The sequence below is a fragment of the Sander vitreus genome, chromosome 18 (genome assembly GCF_031162955.1).
Source record: "Sander vitreus isolate 19-12246 chromosome 18, sanVit1, whole genome shotgun sequence".
In the NCBI taxonomy this organism is placed as follows: Eukaryota; Metazoa; Chordata; class Actinopteri; order Perciformes; family Percidae; genus Sander; species Sander vitreus.
The window spans coordinates 8,553,187-8,573,120 of NC_135872.1; the positions used below are offsets into that span (position 1 = coordinate 8,553,187).

The 19,934-nt window shown below is 43.6% G+C and overlaps 1 protein-coding gene across 2 annotated transcripts in view; it reads left to right on the forward strand.

Moving 5' to 3' along the window:
• The window catches only part of sipa1l1 (signal-induced proliferation-associated 1 like 1), a 92,983-nt gene that overhangs the window by 34,341 nt on the left and 38,708 nt on the right, over window positions 1-19,934 (forward strand). The window contains exons 2-5 of one of the 2 annotated variants that reach the window (XM_078274378.1): window positions 11,384-11,453; window positions 17,751-17,880; window positions 18,207-18,576; window positions 18,684-19,804. In XM_078274378.1, coding sequence (XP_078130504.1) covers window positions 18,342-18,576; window positions 18,684-19,804 — 1,356 coding nt within the window. In that variant the 5' untranslated portion in view covers window positions 11,384-11,453; window positions 17,751-17,880; window positions 18,207-18,341. Of the gene's footprint in view, window positions 1-11,383; window positions 11,454-17,750; window positions 17,881-18,206; window positions 18,577-18,683; window positions 19,805-19,934 lie in introns of those variants that run through there. The other variant, XM_078274377.1, reaches the window with a different exon arrangement.

Here is a 19,934-nt window from a genome sequence, read left to right on the forward strand (position 1 = left end):
CATTTCATCAATTGTGCATTGGTTCTCTGGGATTCTTTGAACAACCCCTCTCACCAAAATGCAACACTGATTATGTAAGGCTGTATGAGCTGATGTAGGTGTAAAGGATGTACCCTAGCTACATCTGCATTCAGTCTTGTACAATGGACTGCTAAGTCCACACAGGCCCATTAAATGTTGTCTGAATGTAAATGGACTCTCTTCCCGTCGTATGTTTGCCCTGGTTTTCCAGGTTTTTTTCTGCTTCTAGTAAATGCAGCACTGCCTTGACACAGTGCATCCTCATTGTATTACATGCTTAGATGTGTTTTGCATATAGAAGGACTGTACTTTGAGGACTAATATCATTATGGATGGTTTCCCCCAGCACTGCCTCTGCCAGCTGTGTTTTTGGATGGATGGATGGATGGAAAGTAAAGAGAGTGAGACGGATGGACTGACTACTCGCTTACTTTCTGTATCCATCTCTCGCTTTCCCACTTTCAGTCTCAGCATCTCATCTCCTCCCACATGCTCTCACATTGAGTGAGGAATCAATCCTTCTCACTTCCATTATCTCTCCCTATCTATCTCTATCGCTCTCTTCCACTTCATTCCTGCCATTCTCTACCAATCGAATCAGCTTGCTGTGGGCACAAATGAGTGTGTGCCTCTCCAGTCCCACAGCAATCCTACCACGCCATCATTAGGTCTATTCTAGTGGCCCGCCTTATCCTGCTTCATCCCTTTCCCCCTATAATAATCCTCTGCCTACCTGTCAGCAGGAGCCCCAACAGAAATGCTGCAGTTTATTCCATACTGCCACATGGTCTATAAGCAGTGTGTAGGTTTTAACACTGGCCTCAGAGTAACCATGGGTCACTGCTATCCAGTGTCACTTTCAAATAGGAGGCACTCAACGATATTATTTGCTCCTGTTAAAATGTCTACTTTAGTCAATTTAAGACAAGTACAACATTTTGTGCCAAATTGGTAATCAATGAGTGTTGAGTACAAAACAGAAAAGTGTAACAGTAAAGGAGAAGCAAAAAAAAACCTGTTGTTTTGGTTCCGTTTTGTGCTATTGGCAGAGCTTTTGCTTTAAAGATATTTTGGGGGGCATTTGACTTTCTTTTGATAGGACAGGTGTAGAGATGTAGACAGGAAAGGGGGGAGAGATGGAGGGGATGACATGCAGCAAAGGCGTTCTACCAGGTGAGCTACCCTGCACTCCAGAGCTTGTGTTTTTACAATATAACTGGTTTGTGTGGCAGTAGTCTATATCCATGACGTTCCACTTCCGGGATTCCTCCGTTGCCACCTGAAATTCCGCTGGATGACCTTCTTTTCGGCCTGATGTCGGTTACCTTCTGCTTTCTTTGTGTTGGAATTTTAAACTCCGGGGGATTTATGGACTATGGTTAACTGCTCCTCAGATCTCTGCAGGGTAAATCCAGACAGCTAGCTAGACTATCTGTCCAATCTGAGTTTTCTGTTGCACGACTAAAACTACTTTTGAACGTACACGTTACACCAACACAAGTTCCTTCCCGAGGCTATTTTGCAGCGGCACTGGGGCTCTCCCATCTCGGGATGCTGTGTGGACTTCCTCCTCCGTAGCGCTGGCAAAGCGAGACTAGTGTGGCAGTAAAACCTGCGTAGCATGTATTGCAAGTATGGTTGATCCTGAAATGGCCTCTATGTTTATTTATAGAAGTGTCACATACAGATGTCACTAAGTGCTTCACAATACATGGATGAAGCAGTAGATATACAGACCCATAATAGAGACACAGTAAAAAAGCATTCATAAAAACGTGGTTTGCGAGACTAAATAAAGTCAGGGGGACTTTATCCTCTTTTTAAATCTTAAAAAGTTCAACCTTGAAGTAAAGCGTAGGCTACATGCTGGGAGCTTTTTTTATTTAAGCAATATGAGCAGGTAACTGTCTACAGTAAAAAACAACTAGCAGGAATAACAATAAACTGGTAGTATGAAAACGTTGGCAGCAGTAAAAAGGGACATCCATCCATCCATCCATCCATCTTCATCCGCTTATCCGGGGTCGGGTCGCGGGGGTAGCAGCTCCAGCAGGGGACCCCAAACTTCCCTTTCCCGGGCCACATTAACCAGCTCTGACTGGGGGATCCCGAGGCGTTCCCAGGCCAGGTTAGAGATATAATCCCTCCACCTAGTCCTGGGTCTCCCCCGAGGCCTCCTCCCAGCTGGACGTTCCTGGAACACCTCCCTAGGGAGGCGCCCAGGGGGCATCCTTACCAGATGCCCGAACCACCTCAACTGGCTCCTTTCGACGCAAAGGAGCAGCGGCTCTACTCCGAGCTCCTCACGGATAACTGAGCTTCTCACCCTATCTCTAAGGGAGACGCCAGCTACCCTCCTGAGGAAACCCATTTCGGCCGCTTGTACCCTGGATCTTGTTCTTTCGGTCATGACCCAGCCTTCATGACCATAGGTGAGGGTAGGAACAAAAACTGACCGGTAGATTGAGAGCTTTGCCTTCTGGCTCAGCTCTCTTTGGTCACAACGGTGCGATAAATTGAATGTAATACCGCACCTGCTGTGCCGATTCTCCGACCAATCTCCCGCCTCCATTGTCCCCTCACTCGCGAACAAGACCCCAAGGTACTTGAACTCCTTCACTTGGGGTAAGGACTCATTCCCTACCTGGAGAAGGCACTCCATCGGTTTCCTGCTGAGAACCATGGCCTCCGATTTAGAGGTGCTGATCCTCATCCCAGCCGCTTCACACTCGGCTGCGAACCGATCCAGTGAGTGCTGAAGGTCACAGGCCGATGATGCCATCAGGACCACATCATCTGCAAAAAGCAGCGATGAGATCCTCAGCCCACCGAACTGCAACCCCTCTCCACCCCGACTCACGCCTCGATATCCTGTCCATAAATACTACAAACAGGATTGGTGACAAAGCGCAGCCCTGGCGGAGGCCAACTCTCACCTGAAACGAGTCCGACTTACTGCCGAGAACCCGGACACAGCTCTCGCTTTGATCGTACAGAGATTGGATGGCCCTGAGAAGGGACCCCCTCACCCCGTACTCCCGCAGCACCTCCCACAGTATCTCCCGGGGCACCCGGTCATACGCCTTCTCCAGATCCACAAAACACATGTAGACTGGTTGGGCATACTCCCAGGCTCCCTCCAGGATTCTTGCGAGAGTAAAGATCTGGTCCGTTGTTCCACGACCAGGACGGAATCCTCATTGTTCCTCTTCAACCTGAGATTCGACTATCGACCGAACCCTCCTTTCCAGCACCTTGGAGTAGATTTTACCGGGGAGGCTGAGAAGTGTGATACCCCTGTAATTGGCACACACCCTCTGGTCCCCCTTTTTAAAAAGGGGAACCACCACCCCGGTCTGCCACTCCTTAGGCACCGTCCCAGACTTCCACGCAATGTTGAAGAGGCGTGTCAACCAAGACAACCCCTCCACACCCAGAGCTTTAAGCATTTCTGGACGGATCTCATCAATTCCTGGGGCTTTGCCACTGTGGAGTTGTTTAACTACCTCAGCAACCTCCACCAGGGAAATTGATGCCCAATCCCCCCTCATCCTCCAGCTCTGCCTCTATCATAGAGGGCGATAGTCGGATTTAGGAGTTCCTCAAAGTGCTCCTTCCACCGCCCTATTACCTCCTCAGTTGAGGTCAACAGCGTCCCCATCCTTACTGTACACAGCTTGATGGTTCCCCCGCTCCCCTCCTGAGGTGGCGAACGGTTTTCCAGAAGTACCTTGGTGCCGACCGAAAGTCCTTCTCCATGTCTTCTCCGAACTTCTCCCACACACGCTGCTTTGCCTCTTTCACGGCAGAGGCTGCAGCCCTTCGGGCCCTTCGGTACCTTGCAACTGCCTCCGGAGTCGCCTGGGATAACATATCCCGGAAAGACTCCTTCTTCAGTCGGACGGCTTCCCTGACCACCGGTGTCCACCACGGTGTTCAGTGGGTTACCGCCCCTTGAGGCACCTAAGACCCTAAGACCACAGCTCCTCACCGCAGCTTCAGCAATGGAAACTTTGAACATTGTCCACTCGGGTTCAATGACCCCCAGCCTCCACAGGGATGCACGAAAAGCTCGCCGGAGGTGTGAGTTGAAAGTCTGTCGGACAGGGGCCTCCTCCAGACGTTCCCACTTACCCGCACTACCCGTTTGGGCTTACCAGGTCTGTCCAGAGTCTTCCCCCACCCCCTGACCCAACTCACCACCAGATGGTTATCGGTTGACAGCTCCGCCCCTCTCTTCACCCGAGTGTCCAAAACATATGGCCTCAGATCAGATGAAACGATTATAAAATCGATCATTGACCTTTGGCCTAGGGTGCTCTGGTACCAAGTACACTTATGAGCATCCCTATGTTCGAACATGGTGTTCGTTATAGACAATCCATGACTAGCACAGAAGTCCAACAACAAACAACCACTCTGGTTTAGATCAGGAGGCCGTTCCTCCCAATCACGCCTCTCCATGTGTCTCCATCATTACCCACGTGCGCGTTGAAGTCCCCCAGCAGAACTATGGAGTCCCCGACTGGAGCCCCATGCAGGACTCCACTCAAGGTCTCCAAGAAGGCTGAATACTCTGAACTCTTGTTTGGTGCATATGCACAAACAACAGTCAGAGTTTTCCCCCCCACAACCCGCAGGCGTAGGGAGGCGACCCTCTCGTCCACCGGGTTAAACTCCAACGTAGCGGCGCTCAGCCGGGGGCTTGTGAGTATCCCCACACCCGCCCGGCGCCTCACACCCTGGGTAGCTTTTTCGGGCTGTGCCCGACCGGGCTCCGTGGCAAACCCGGCCACCAGACGCTCGCTGACGAGCCCTCCATCTGGACCTGGCTCCAGACGGGGGCCCCGGGCTTCCTCCGGGCAGGGTCACTTCATCCCTTCCTCGATTTTTCATAGGATTTTTGAACCATTCTTTGTCTGGCCCCTCACCTGAGACCACTTTGCCTTGGGAAACCCTACCAGGAGCACAAAGCTCCAGACAACACAGCCCTCAGGTTCATAGGGACACACAGACCTCTCCACCACGATAAGGTGATGGTTCCCGGAGAAAAGGGACATCCCAAAACCTTAATCAAAGTCTGTATGCAGGCTCTGTACTTTAGTTGCAGTAGTATCATTCGTGAGTCTGGCAGCTGCAGGTAGTCCTAATGGAAACGGAGCATGTGTTGTAAAAACAGCAGAGTGGTGTTAACATAATCTGCTGTTGTATTGTATTGAGCTATGGTAGAATCGGTGTGTAAGTGGTTTTATTTTTTCTTGAAAGTCGCTCTCACCCAGACTTCAGTCATGAGTGTGACTGGCTCACCCATTGCCTGTCTAAACTGTCACTTCCTCACGGGAAGCAGGAAGTTGCTGAGATGTGTTTCCTGTTGGAATGTGAGACGGCTTTCTTGGCTAAAGCAAAGGCTTGCACAGCTCTGTGACGAAGAGCAACAGGAAGGAACAGGGTTTCCTCACTATATATGTACTGCATATTACAGCCATGTGGATTCAACTTGTACTTTATACAAACCTTATTGCAAGATATAAACAGCCACTTTAGTTTTTGTATAACGTAGTTTTTTGTCTTTTTCCTTCTGATAAAAATGCATCCATTTGCCATCATTTGTTTTCCTTTTAGTGGAGTTGCTGCTGTTATGCAGCATAGGACTGATTATGATCCACTGATCCAAAAGCCAAACAGTTTCCATTATAGCCAGAGAGATAAATGGGCTTGTCAAATTAGCACAACACCTAAGTAACTTTTTGACGTATACTATGTCAAGCAATAAGTAGCAAGAAATTCTACTTCTGATGTCAGATAAGAGAAAAAGTATGGAATAGGGATTTAATGGCGGCTTATAAATATTACATGTTAACCAGCAGTCATTCTCAAGCTGCTGTGGTGCAGTGCTGATAAAATCATTATTTTATGATTGCATTGTTATGATCGTCTATATTGACATTTAAAATGAGAGATCAAAGAGAAGGTTTGAGGCGAGAGAAAGTTCCTCTGAACTTTACTACAACGCAGCCCCCGACTCACTGAAGAGGCTGACGCCATTGTTTTTGAAAAAAGCTCTGTTTTTTCCCCGTACACACCAAGCTAGCATTTTTAAGATTTACTCTCTTTGGGAAAAGCTTAGTTTTTGGGTGAGGAATAGAGCTTAGATAGGGCCCAAAAAATCAAGCACGACCCTACCCGAGCCCATGCACGTTGCGTCCGAACCCGGCCCGACACATTAGCTGTAATTATGAGCCCGAGCCCGATTTAAACCTACATTTTTTTTTTTTTTTAATACGTGGGCCGTTATAACTGACCTTCTCAACTACAATTCCGAGTTGTTTGAACTACAGAAATCTGTTTAGAATTATCTTAATGAGTAATGCAACAAGGACGAAGCATGTGAACTGCGTTGTTTGTTTATTCAGACTGGAATGGATCGCAAATGGATCCGAATGAAGAAACCGTTAAAACTCTAACCTAAACTTGACCCTATAGCTGCTCCCTCAGCCGACTAGTGAGGGTAACAGATCAAGGCATCAACATAATCAAAGCCCTGGAACCATATAGGAGACTTTCTTGTCTCGATCACCTAATTAATACTGTCCTTCGCCACGGTCTGCATGCTGACGCACTGGCCGACAACAGTGCTGCAGACGGGGGAGACACGATGTAGCACGGTTTACCTCAAAGTTAATTCTCCTGTTTTTTCTTTTTTTCTTTACATCTTCAAGCTCCATGTTGCACTTAAGATACACAATACAGCACACAGCAGGCCCGGTGTGATGCGTGTGAGAGGCGGAGACTTCGCGCATGACACGTGTTGCATTTTGTAACTGCAGCCTAACTTTTGTACACATTTGTTACTTTTATTTTTATATATATATATATATATATATAAAAAAGGTAATGGATAAAAAAAAAAATAAAAATAAATTGCTTGATCAAGGGCCCGGCCCGAGAAAAGTGGCGGATAATAACGGCCCAAGCCCGGCCTGACCTTGGCTCGGGTCAGGCTCGGGCAGAGAATCTAAACTCTAGTGAGGAATGCTTTTGTATCATGGACAGAGGCCTGAAATGGAGAGAAAAAGATGCACTTGATCTGCTTAATGTGCATATACTCATATGATTCACATTCATATTTCTCCTCCATACTTTTTCGTGCATGTCATATCTCCACTGCTGTCCATGTATCTGTCTATCCTCCTCTGTCTTCTTGCACAGAAGCGAGCCACACATACAAACATATTGAAGAGTAAGCTGCTTTCAGTTCTCAGTCCTTCTCATTCCTCTCCTTACTGCAGTGCTGTTCCAGCCCACGCAGAGCAGCGCCATTTTGCAATTCTACCAGCTCTTTTCTGAAGGCTGTAATCCATGGCTTTCTCTCTGCAGCTCAAGAAGTCACCTGTTCTATTAGGCAATGGATAACAAGACATCCTTATTTACTTCATGGACTTGTTGTTTGTAACCTGTGTTACCAGTGAACTTTGCATTACAGAGTTGAAACAGAACTAGTGAGATGTTGAGATGTACTTGCTGCTGAGAAACATGTTAATGTTAATTATCATATACATTTCTGTTTCATCCCTGCCTTTCTCCCTACATCTCTGAATCTTTGTGTACCAGTATTTTGTGATGCATCAAACAGGTTTTCTTGTTACGCAGCAGCCCATATTTGCTTATATATTCATTAATTTTTACGTAGAATAGTCCTTATAATATATAAGTTGAGGATGACAACAATACTGCCGCCTGTTACCAGGGTTGATTTACTCTTTAGATCTTTTGATGACAGGGCTGCAGTTTGGTTTGCTCTCTCACTTACTCTATTCCTCTCAGTTGTTTGCTTCTCTTTTTTTCCTTTCTTCCAAAATGTTCCTTTCTTAAACTTCCCTCTCTTTAATTCATTGCATATCTCTTCTCTATCCTTGCTCTCATCAACCTCTCTTCATTTCCTTCAGTTCTTTATCTCTAAACCGTACATCAGCCCCGCGCCATCATGTTAATTACACCACAGTTATTTTTCTCTATTATTCACCACTGCTATTTCTGTCACTCGTACTGCTGTGCCTGCATTGCAAGCATTTTGCTGGGGTCTGCAGTGGCTGTTGAAATAAGGAGGGGGCGTCTACTGGTGCCCAATTAAACAACAAATGGCTGTTTAGCGTCATCTGATTGGCATAGATTAGAGGGCTCTTGGTGGTGGTGCGGAGGTGGCTCTTGCAGAGGACCAAGCGACTTCATTGCTGCTGTCTGAGCGCAGCTGACTGAGCCATTCGCCTAGAATGTGTTAATGGGTTGGAGTGTTCATATGAAGCCAAATTACATCTGATTAATGGTTTTTATTTCTTAACAATGTCACCTTACTGCTGTGGGCAGACCAGCCTACATGTACAGATACAAGCCCTGACAAGTAGGAGTGGGGAAAATAATCCTTTCTTGAATGCAATTATTTGTTAAACAGTTTAGCATTGATGCACAAAACTTCTTAATTGTAATTCAGTATGTCAGCTGACCAGTTGCCTCTGTCTGGCTGGCTATTTTATATGCCGTGTGAAAGAAGATTTACGGAGTGGACATGAGGAATTCTGCTCCTTGACCTTTTAATTGAACCATGTTTAATTTACTCGTTTTGAAAAGCACACTGTATATGCTGCCTAAAACACATCTTTATTGAATAGTCACTCACTCACACACACACACACACACACACACACACACACACACACACACACAGCTACTGCCAATTCAGCCTGAACAGTATCCTTCAATCATGATGCCTGCAGCTTAGGTAGATTCAGTTGCTTATTTTTAGTCATGGGAGAGCTATGGTAAATGGATTGGAACCTGTCAGATAGGACCCTTGTTCAGTCTGTGTGTGTCTGAGTGCATGTGTGTGTTCTCCACTGTTTACTTATTTATTGTCTTACGGAAATACCCAAGAGTGAACAAGGTGTGACAGCATGCGTTTTGCAGTAAGTGTCAGCAACTACCAAGGTGTTTCAGACGAAGAAACCCATGCACGTCAAGCTTGCAATGCAGAGATTTAGGTATTGCAATTCAAGCTGCTGTAATAATCGGCGGCAGCCACCCTGACAACCGCATACCTGCAAGAGCGTTCCCCAAAAAAGCTAAGCATTTTTAAAAGTGGCTGGCCGAAGCCAGGCTGTTGCCACCAGATGTTCAGCACAGCGCATTCATGTGGGCGGCAACCACTTCATACTACCACTGCCACTGTTATCAAAAACACAATGTCGCCTTCCCCTCACTGAAATGTCTGGAGGCGGTGAGTTACCGTGCGGCGGTGTGAAAGCCCTGTCAGAAGCAGTCACGGCTTAGGCCGGTTAGTAATGAGATGCGTCATACCTGCAGTTTCATGCAAATTAGAAAGGCGGGGCACCAGTTTTGACTTTCTTAAGGTTTTGAAGATCTTACCTTAATACCACTTCAGTAAGGTCAATTATGCAGAGATTAAGCCAGAACCTTACATACAAGTGTGCCTTTCTTTCAGTTTTTGGCTAAATCAGACCAGTGATGTAAACCTCACATTTTTGGCAAGGCCGTTTCATGTCTACTGGTGTGGTACAGGAGTTGTTTAATGTTGTGCCTGATCATTGAGCAGCCACCTGTCTGGCTCATACATGTGTGGACAGCCTGAACTAAACATGGTTGTTTTTTTTAATGTGGTTTTCTCAGCAGAATGACATGGAGCATAACAATGTGCATGGCACAATATCCCACCATCTTAGCAATGCAAACTGAACCTGCACCTGCTCATGCACAATCCATATACTGTAAAATCAGGGTTGCAAAGATCAAAACAATTCAATGTCATTTAGATTAAAGAGAATCTTAGTCACCAGTGGAACATGTTTGTTCTAAATTTGAGTAGTAAAATACTGTATGCTCAAATCAACCAGTCCAGCACAAATGTAGAGCTATATGTGTTGGCAATATTATTGGGAAGAGCAATGGAGGCACCCTTAGGATATCACAGTTCTTCAGTCCTTCATCTCAAACATGCATAACTCAAAGATCTTTGTATGAGCAGGGTAGTGATAGTTTGAATTGAGAGGTAACGTAGTCACTATTATCAGTCTAAAGATAACAGATAAGCCTGCAGGGAAAATCAATTTACCAACCAACCAACCCCCACTCTCCCCAAATCCTCTCTGCTTGCCATAAATAATAAATTAGCCCACCATGAGGGCAATTGGCTGTATGGACCTGATTCATCTGAGCTCACACGACCCAGATACCTCCTGTGTGAGTGGATTAAAACCAACGTGATGGTGAAGTGCACAGTAGTTCAGTAATTAATATGAGTTATGTTTGGATGTGGATCAACAGTACTTAAAGGTTTAGTTCAATAGTGATTGAACTGACATTGCTAAAACAACAGGAACACGTGTTGGTATTATTCAAACAACACAACTTTTCCCAACACAAAGGTTGAGCATTGGAAGCTCCACAAAGGTAGTATGTAATGCTTATTGGATTGGATTGCTCGACAGGTATCCCTCTTAATACGTGTGGTAACAAATATTTACATGTATTTCACATATGTACTTCATCTTCACTTTATGAATGCATTTGTTTTAACCTGAAAAAAGGAATGTAGATGTATAATAATGATTAGAAAAACATCTTATTGCATCATGGAGGTAAAAAGGAGAGGATTGTTGGATCCCTGAGGCACAGTAGGAGAAAGGCAAGGAAGTGTGTGTTATGTGTGTGGGGGAGAACCAGGTATTGTTGTCTTGCTGTGTAAATGGTGTATGGCTTTGATTAAACTACATTGCGGATCAGAAGAAGCAGTCTTACATGTAATGTTGTGTTAAACTACCTCTTCCTGTATGTATTCTCAATGAACCGGTATATTAACCAGTCTTTTTCAGCTGTTTTGCTGTGGCAACAACGCAAACGTGAACGGGTGTAGGAAAGCCATAACTAATCGTGTTGCAGGTCCTTATTGTGCAACAATGACACAAAGTGACACTTATTTACTATATATATATATATATATATATATATATATATATATATATATATATATATATATATTATATATATATATATATATATATATAGACCCAACATCTTGATGTGGGTCTGGCTTGTCAGGCTAGTTAAAAATGTCATTTGAAGTGACTTCACCAAAAACACACATACTTTATAGTGTGTATAACCAGTATAGTGCAAATCAGGTCCCTCACTCACCCAAGGTAGATTTTACTGTCATCAGCTGATGGATCTTGTTGCATCTTTACATCTCTTATGATTCAGAGTAGAATAAACTGTATTTAGCCAAGATTAAACAGTTTGAGGTTGATCCTCGCAGCATTCAACTTTATTCTTCTTCTTTTCATCTTCTTAGGTGCTTTGTGTTTACAAGAGATCCAGACACCCACAGTGAAAAGAGAGATGTTTTTACTCGTCAAGGTCAGGTAAGAATATTCACATTTTTGTTAAGCATGCCATGTGCATATGCCAGTTTCGATGAAATGCAAGAAAGAGTATCTCAATAAATCATGAGTCACAATGAAACTAAAATGTGTCAATAAAGTCATGAAGAAATGAGTTACAAATGTGGAAACGAGATGATCTGTATTTGTGACTCATTGCTTCAAGACGGGTAAAAACTGCTGTTAAAATGGAGGTGCGAAACAGAGTGCTCGCTCATATGGATTAAAAAATGCTGAACCCTTGACTGCAGCTCTGTGCAACTCGCTGTTGTAGAGCAGACCGAGCCCCTGGCCATTACTAGCTGTTCTTTCATTTCCAGTCACTGTTCAGTATTAAGGGACATTTTTTTTAGGTCTTCTTAAAGTGATATTTAAACTTTAAAACTGTTCATGTTCTTATACAAACTCTACAAAACGCTAGTTACTTATTGTAACTATTGTTCATTATTTTTATCTATATATATATATATATATATATATATATATATATATATATATATATATATATATATATATATATCTATCATATTGTATCAGTCATCTCCTGCCTCCATCCTCTGATAGCAAGGGATAGGGGAGTGTAAGCCGTAGAATGCCTTCACAATTTCACACTCGAGAGAAAAAGACAACATCGGCAGTCGGCAGACTAAAGAGCACCCAAAAGCCCCTTTTAAGTTTAAGTGAGCCGGGGAGTAGACCCCACCCCACTGCCAATCGCTGCAGAGGGAGGAAAAAAAAAACAGCAAAGCACGTTTATCTTTCCACACAATTACAATTTCACTTTGAAATGCTCTGAGCTGTAGCCCTAACACACTGGACTGCCTGCTGCCTGGCAACTTTCAAAGAGAATAATGTTTGATTTATTTTTTTCTCCTTATCTTCCCTCTGTGTCTTGGCCTACCATTTTCTCATCTACACTCAGCCTTGCTGAGATGAAAAGCTGTTTGGCTTCCAAATGGTTGTGTAGCATTTAGGAACACTAGGCCTGTACTATTACATTTTGACACATGAGAGGTTTGAAATACCCGCAGTTCATTGACAGTGTTTTTGTTAATTGCAATTCCCAGGGAACAGTTGGAACTATCATTAGTAATTTGAAGCTTTCTGCATATAGCTTATATTCAATGAAGTTTGGATATGAAGTTTATGCTTTCCCATCTACACTGATACAAAGTTTAAACCAGCTGAAAACTGAGACACTAATGCCACTCAGCCTGGGAGAGATGACTTTGGTGAGAAAATAATAATATGATGCAACATTCCTCATCATCTGTGTGAGACACATAACGAGACACACTGAATGCTTGAGTCATAACCTGGAATGTTTCCATGTCTTTTGGTCCTGAGGCTCTTTGTGTTACCTGCAGTGGCTCTATAGCATGTCTTGCCTTAACAGTCACACCTATGCCCAGCAACATCTTGGCAGCAGGTGTTTGAGAGGACAGATTGTCAAAGTTTCAAGTCAGTTTATTTGTAATTGCCATTTTCCCATCTACAGCTTCTATTGCACCCCCCAGCCATCCAAGAAGGGGGATCTCTTTTTGAGTTTCCTATTGAGAGGTCCCTTCCTTTTATTTTCTTAATGTCCAAATGCTTTTGGTTCCTCTTTGTCTCCTTGGAGAGCTTGGGCTGGGTGTCAAACTGTTTCTGTTGTATGTGTTGTCTGGATTTACAATGAAAACAAGACATGACTTGACTTGACTCACCAGTTGGTGTAGTAACACTGTCTGTCTGCAGAAACAGGTGTATAATCCATACTGCCTGGAAATAACTCTCCATATTCTTCAACCACAATACTGGCTGATTAATAACTACCAAACACTCTGTAATTGTCTAAAAATAATAACCAGTTCCAAAGTACAATATATCTGAGAATAGAGAGAAGAAATGGAGTGTTTCGGTCTTAGCAACTGAGTGCGCGTGTACACACACACACACACACACACACACACACACACACAGTCTTCTGCTCAACGTTTTTGTGCCCTCTCGTTTCAAGAGTCTTTCTATGACTCTGTCCCCTTTCATTGTTTAGGGCTAGCCTCTTTTAGTCAGTGTGTCTGCTCTGTAATTTTCAGGTGTGTGTGACTCACTGTGCAATGGAGCACATTCACACGGTGCCCATACTGGCACACCTGTGCTGCTTGACAACAACCTTATATTGTAGCAGCCAGAAACAATTTAAATAATCCGGTTTCAAGGTACACCACGGTTTAAAAAAAAGTCAGTTTTAAAACCACTACAATTTTCCATCATACCGTTCCTGTGGTATGAGCTGTTTTTTATGAGTCGTCAAGGACAGACAGTGCAGTTTTGAAATCCATCTCCCTGCCAGTGTGCAGTGCGTTTTTAAAAATAAAATACATTGGGGCGACCTCTAGCTCACTCAGTAAGAGCGTGCGACCCATGTAGACTGAGCCCTTTGCAGCGGCCCGGGTTCCAATCCGACCTGCTGCCCTTTGCTGCGTGTCATCCCCCATCTCTCTCCCACCTTTCCTGTCTATCCACTCTCACTCTGAAATAAAAGGAAAAAGCCCTCCAAAAAAAGAATCTTAAAAAAATAAAATACATTGTGTTCAATGTAAAAATAAAAAATATTGTAATTTGTAAAGCTGTAATTGCAATACCGTGAAACCGTGATATTTTTGATAAAGGTTATCATACCGTCAGTATCTTATACCGGCCCATGCCTAGCAAGCAGTACTATGGTTTGCATATTTTTAAATGACCATAGTAACAGTTATGACACCCTCATGACATTGTACTCATTAGAGAACTAATCCATAAATATTGTTATTTATTACTCATCAACGTTCTAAGTAATACTTTATTTTACTAGTCGCATAGTATCCTTATAATTTCATAAAAATTAAATTAAATGAATTCATCGAAAGGAAAAATTGTAATTTGGATTTATTATTTTAGTTGTTGAGTTGGTACTCTTGAATGTATTAAGTCCAATGAGTTGTAAAGCCTATAGGCTCTTAGCCAGTGCACAGCAGGTCAGTTAAACAGGCACGTGTCTATAGTGTCTATAGGCAAACAAACAATTTAACACATGAATAATAAATTAATAGTGAATTATATTAACTTAGGTATAATTGGAACGGTTCATTTAAGGACATTCCTCTGAAAATAAACAGCTGCTTATAAATCCAACAACCAACAACAAAAATCTAAAAGTACCAGTACTAATACAAAATGTAGGTTCACATCTTTTCAAGTCCGTCTTTAAGACTGCATTGGAAGAGTTATTGGCCATGATAATCACTCCTCCTGTCCATACTGGCCACAAGGCAATCCCTTATTAGCATCGCTCCAATGTAAGACTAAATGTGCAGTTAGGCAAAAACATGTTTTTATGAGGCTTGAACACTAGTTGAGTTAGTCAAACTACCTACATGCCATTCAAAGTTACATTCTTTTGCACAATTTCCGTCCGTAGAGAATTATCTATTAAACTCACTCTCATGTTACCAGATTTGTTTCTGCAATATCAAATGCTTGATAGCATATTACAATAACGCTTTCATGTTTTAGTAATGTCGTGCTTATCGTCCTTTTCACTGTTATTTCTAAGATGCACGCAAGTCCCTCTGTTAACAGTTTCCAGTTGATTGGGCCAGAAGACAACCTCAGCGGTGATGCTACATATTTACCTCAGGAATCGACATCATTTAGACATTGCTAAAGGTTACTGAGTATCTGTCAGTGTAATTGGTCCTCTGCGACTGCAGAGAGGCCCGCAATGCCACATTCATTCGTTTCAATTCCCAGTCTCCCTACTTAACGTACAGTGTATATAGAGCTTTCTCTTTCACTGTTTTTCACAGTGTCTCCTAACTCTCATTAAGGAGTACTACCCAGTCTTTTGAGTGTGACTTTAGAGACGTTATTGACTTATAGTGTAGGGCAATGCCGCCTTCCTACTTTCTGAGGTCTCTTGTATCATATTGGGGGAATAACATGGAATTTTGCTCTTTTTTATTTACAAAAAGCCACTTATCAACAGCTCCAAAGTCAGTGTCATCCATCTGTAAAGTAATGCACATTGTATTGTGGGGAGCCCTCTGATTGGGTGTTGTGGCTGCGCAGGGAACAAATTGTCTTTCACCAGTATATGATGAAGAGAAACCATCACCACTTTCTTCTCTGTGTTTATGCTACTTATAACTCACTATACCTGTTGACCTTTTTACTGCCCATTCCTACGTGGGAGTTTATTTGAGGCTATTTACAAGGCTTATTAGTTAACAAATTTTTGCATACCTGTGTTTCAATAAATGCTGCTTTAGTGCAATGCTTTATCTTTCATTTGGTATTTAGGGGATTTGAGTCTAATCAAAGGAGTTTTAAAAAGAATGGTGAGCCACTGGTCTACATTTGATTGGGGACATGGGTTGTAAAAAAACTCCCTCTGAGGAGGTTCATCCATATTCATGCTCTATCAGTTCCACAATTCATCTCTTTTGAGAATTAAGTGTTTCATTTTTATCAAGCCAAGAAGGTGTATGTCTGTTGAGACTAAAATGGCTGCTTATGAGCCTTAAGATACATTTTACAGTACTTATGATCTCCAACAGGAAACCTAAAGGCCTCTTTGGCCTACCAAAAATATACTCAAAAATACCCATCTAAACAACTCACAAACAGCGTTAGAGTAGAGGAGATACTGTAGTAGTAGTAGTGTCATAAGTACTGCCCACAAAGCAGATCTTTGTTAATGGGCCAGTTCCCCCACTTCACAAAAGACATTTTCTTAAACAACGTGTGGCATTGAACCATGCCTATAGTTTTTATGATGAGATATCTATTTCTGACACAACCCCAGAGTATGGGAGTGATTTGAGTAAGTCTGTTAGTGCTACTTAAATTACTGAATGATTACATTTGGAATTTGAGAATCTGTTCACAGCAATGTATGTGGGAAGGAAACCTACACACTCAGAAAAATTTACTGTACTATTCCCTATTTCCATGGTGATACACAGTAGTGTGGAAGAGAGAGGTAGTGCACCATTGCATGCCACCATGCACAAGCCAGTAGACAAACGCATGCAAATGGAAGTTTTTCCTCAGCTCTTATATTAATGGCTGTGGAAGGCAATAGCTGTTAAATAATTTGCTTTTATTGTTTGAGATGTTGATTTTTTTTTTTTTTTTTTTTTTTTTTACATATGGTTCTATATTACATTAATCTCCTGAGCCCTTCAGGGGAAATTCCACATTGTGTGGGCTGTTCAAGGTCTTTTACAGCTTGTGTCATGGCTCCTTTTGATGTCATGAAGAAATATCCAAACAGGAAAGACATGTTTTCCTTGGTGAAGGCAAGAAGAATTAAATCCTGAAGCGCCTGCAATTTTACAAGGTTTTTCAGAATGATGTACAAATACTCAAAAGGAATAAATGTCATGGCTTCCTTTTAAAAGAGGGCTTCAACAATTTAGCATTGCCCTTTCCTGAATTTTGAGACATGTAATAGACTTGTTGAAAAAAGGTCACAACCAATGCTGCAGTAGTCTGGCTTACCGGATGGACAGTGTGGGTATTGTAGGTATTCTCCTCTACTTCCACTGTCGATTTTGCAAGGGCACCGTCACTGCATCCAGACCTTAGCTGCGCCCAAGACGATTGTGATTGGTTTAAAGAAATGCAAACAAGCCAAAGCGTTTGACTCGTGCAGCCAGAGCATGCCTGGCAATGTAGGGCTTTTGCAGAGGCTCGCTATACATCAACATTTATTCACTGTTATGGATCAAATACCACAAATGCTGGCTTTGACAATTCACTGATGCAGCTCAATCTTAGACCATGACTGCCTGGTCTTATGTATTATGAACACCAAATGCCTCCCCGTTTGTAACTAAGGATTTGTAGTCCTCAAGCCCAAGATGACGAGCCCCGATGACAGCAGGGTTGTTTTGGGCAAAGTTTTCTACAGACCAGACAACATTGTCAATTTTCACCGACTGTGTAATACTCTGCATAACCAATAAACTGATCTTGAAGTGTAAAAATTGGTCAGCTTTCCCATTGAGAAAAATGTAGCTGTGAGTCAAATCATTGGCTGTAAGTGGTATACTGTGTGACCCTACACCATTCATGAAAAAAGTACAGTAGTAGTAGTTTCCCATTGTTTACTTTATAATGGTGGCTCTGAAATAAAGTTACAATTTGATACTGTAGAACATATGATGGCGGCTGTTCTCTAACTTGATCTGTTTCCTTCCTGCTTTCCTTTCTACCTATCCTCTTTCTCTCTCTGTACTATTTTCTCAGTTCCTGAGTTGGTCCCGTCCAGACTGAATTGAGTTCTCCTCTAGTATGGTTGCAATGAAGGCTGCTTTTTAGAGACTTCAGCTGTGAAAGTTCACAATTAACACATTTCTGTTCATCAAGCTTCTTCAAGGTACAGCATTTATTTATTTTTTTATTAAAAATAATACAAAGGTCTTGAACTGTGTTGTGTGATGCGAATATTGAAGCCAGCGTTTATTGTTCTATGTAAGGTATATTTTACCCTTTTTTTTTTTATTCCAGTATTTGATTTGTAAAAGTTTAAAGCCAGTCAACTTTGTCACATTTTTAAAAGCCGTAGGGTATTGGTGAAATTCTACACGCATACTGTGAATGCTCCCATTCCTTTTTTTGCCAATGCTTTAAAGTCATTTGTTGATCATTAATTATTTAACATTGAGCCCAATTCATGTTTTCTTTTTTTGGCTCTTTCTGCAGCATCAAATGTATTCGTGAGACTCTCTCATCACTTCAGTCAATGGGCATTATGTTGACCCTAATCTAAACCCATTAGCAACCCATCCCTACCTTTTCCTCCCATCTCCCCTCCCCACACCCTTTCCCATCTCCATCATGACCAGTCTGAAGCGTTCTCAGACAGAGCGCTCGGTTGGGGGCTCAGTGCCAGCTTCTGATGAGTTTTATACCCGCCGCCTGCGATTGCCCAATGGAGGGGCACCACCACCCCGCAGTGAGAGCGCCCACATCTCCTCTTCCTCCACCACTGGCACCAACCCTGGCGTCCCCAAGATGGGGGTTCGTGCTCGTGTGGCTGATTGGCCCCCAAGGAAAGATGGGGGAGGTGGGGGTGTTTGGCATATCACTGTGGAAACCGACTCCCCCAGCTCTACAAACACCACTAGCTCTTCAGGATCAGGAAGTGGAGATAGAGAAAGACTTGTAGGGGGGGAGGAGGAGGTGGTGGAGGAGGAGGAGGAGTTGGTGGTGGAGGAGGAGGAGGAGGAGGAGGAGGAGGAGGAGGAAGTAGTGGTGGCAGTGGAGGAGGAGGGGTGTCAGCCGTCACAGCCCACAGCAATCTGTCAGCCAAGCTGGGCCACCTGATAAGCCCACAGGACTCATCCATGCTGCGCAACATCCACAACACACTAAAGAGCAAGATGCATGGCAAGGGAAAGGACAATCGCTTCCTGTCACCGGATGGCTATCTGGGCTCACCTCGCAAAGGCATGAGGCGCATCCGTCAACGCAGTAACAGTGATATAACTATCAGTGAGCTGGATGTGGACGGTAATGAGGGCTGGTCATTCTCCGGATGGACACCCATGCACCGCGAGTATGGCAGCACCTCATCCATAGATAAACATGGTGTGTCAGGAGAGAGCTTCTTTGACATGCTCAAGGGATACCAGTCTTCTGAGGCCCCTGATCAGCGAAGCCCAGCTCCAGAGAAGCTAACCGAGCTACTTACCGTGGCCCCAACAAAACAGGCTGCCCTGGACTTGCCAGATGGGCCATTAGGTCCAGCCAGAGGTAGTCCTGCCAGCCGGCTGAAGGAAAGAGAGAAGCACTTGAAGAGGAGGTCAAAGTCAGAGACAGGTGGAGAGTCAATATTCCGTAAGCTGCGCAGTGTGAAGGTGGAGGGTGACTCATCGAGGGCTGGCTCAGATGCTGAAGATGGGGGGAAAGGGGATGAGAGTGGCCCACCTCCCAAACCCTGGGCATGTCAAAAAGGCTTTGCCCATTTTGATGTACAGTCTCTACTCTTTGACCTCAATGAGGTAATCCATAGTCGGCAGTCTGGGTCCAAACGCAAGAACACCACTACCGGTGCCTCGGCTGCTGCTGCCGCCTCTGCTTCGGCCACATCCTCCCTCTCCTCCAATCAGAGTGGAGTGTATGGGTCACCCTGTGGCTCACAAGAGGAGCTGAGCAAGGAAGGGACAGGAGGAGGACACGGTACCAACCCTGTCTTGGACCCTGGTGATGACAAGAGTAATGACCTGGTGCTCAGCTGCCCTTGTTTCAGGAATGAGATTGGTGGAGAGCGAGAGAGGAACATCTCTCCACCTAAACAGGTAGGTTTAGTGCAAGAATCTACGATGATGACATTTTTATAAAACTATATCTATCTGTGCTCTTCCATTTAAAGTATAAAACTGCAATATTAATTTTGTCTGGCCATTTTGAGACCACCAAAATTACAAA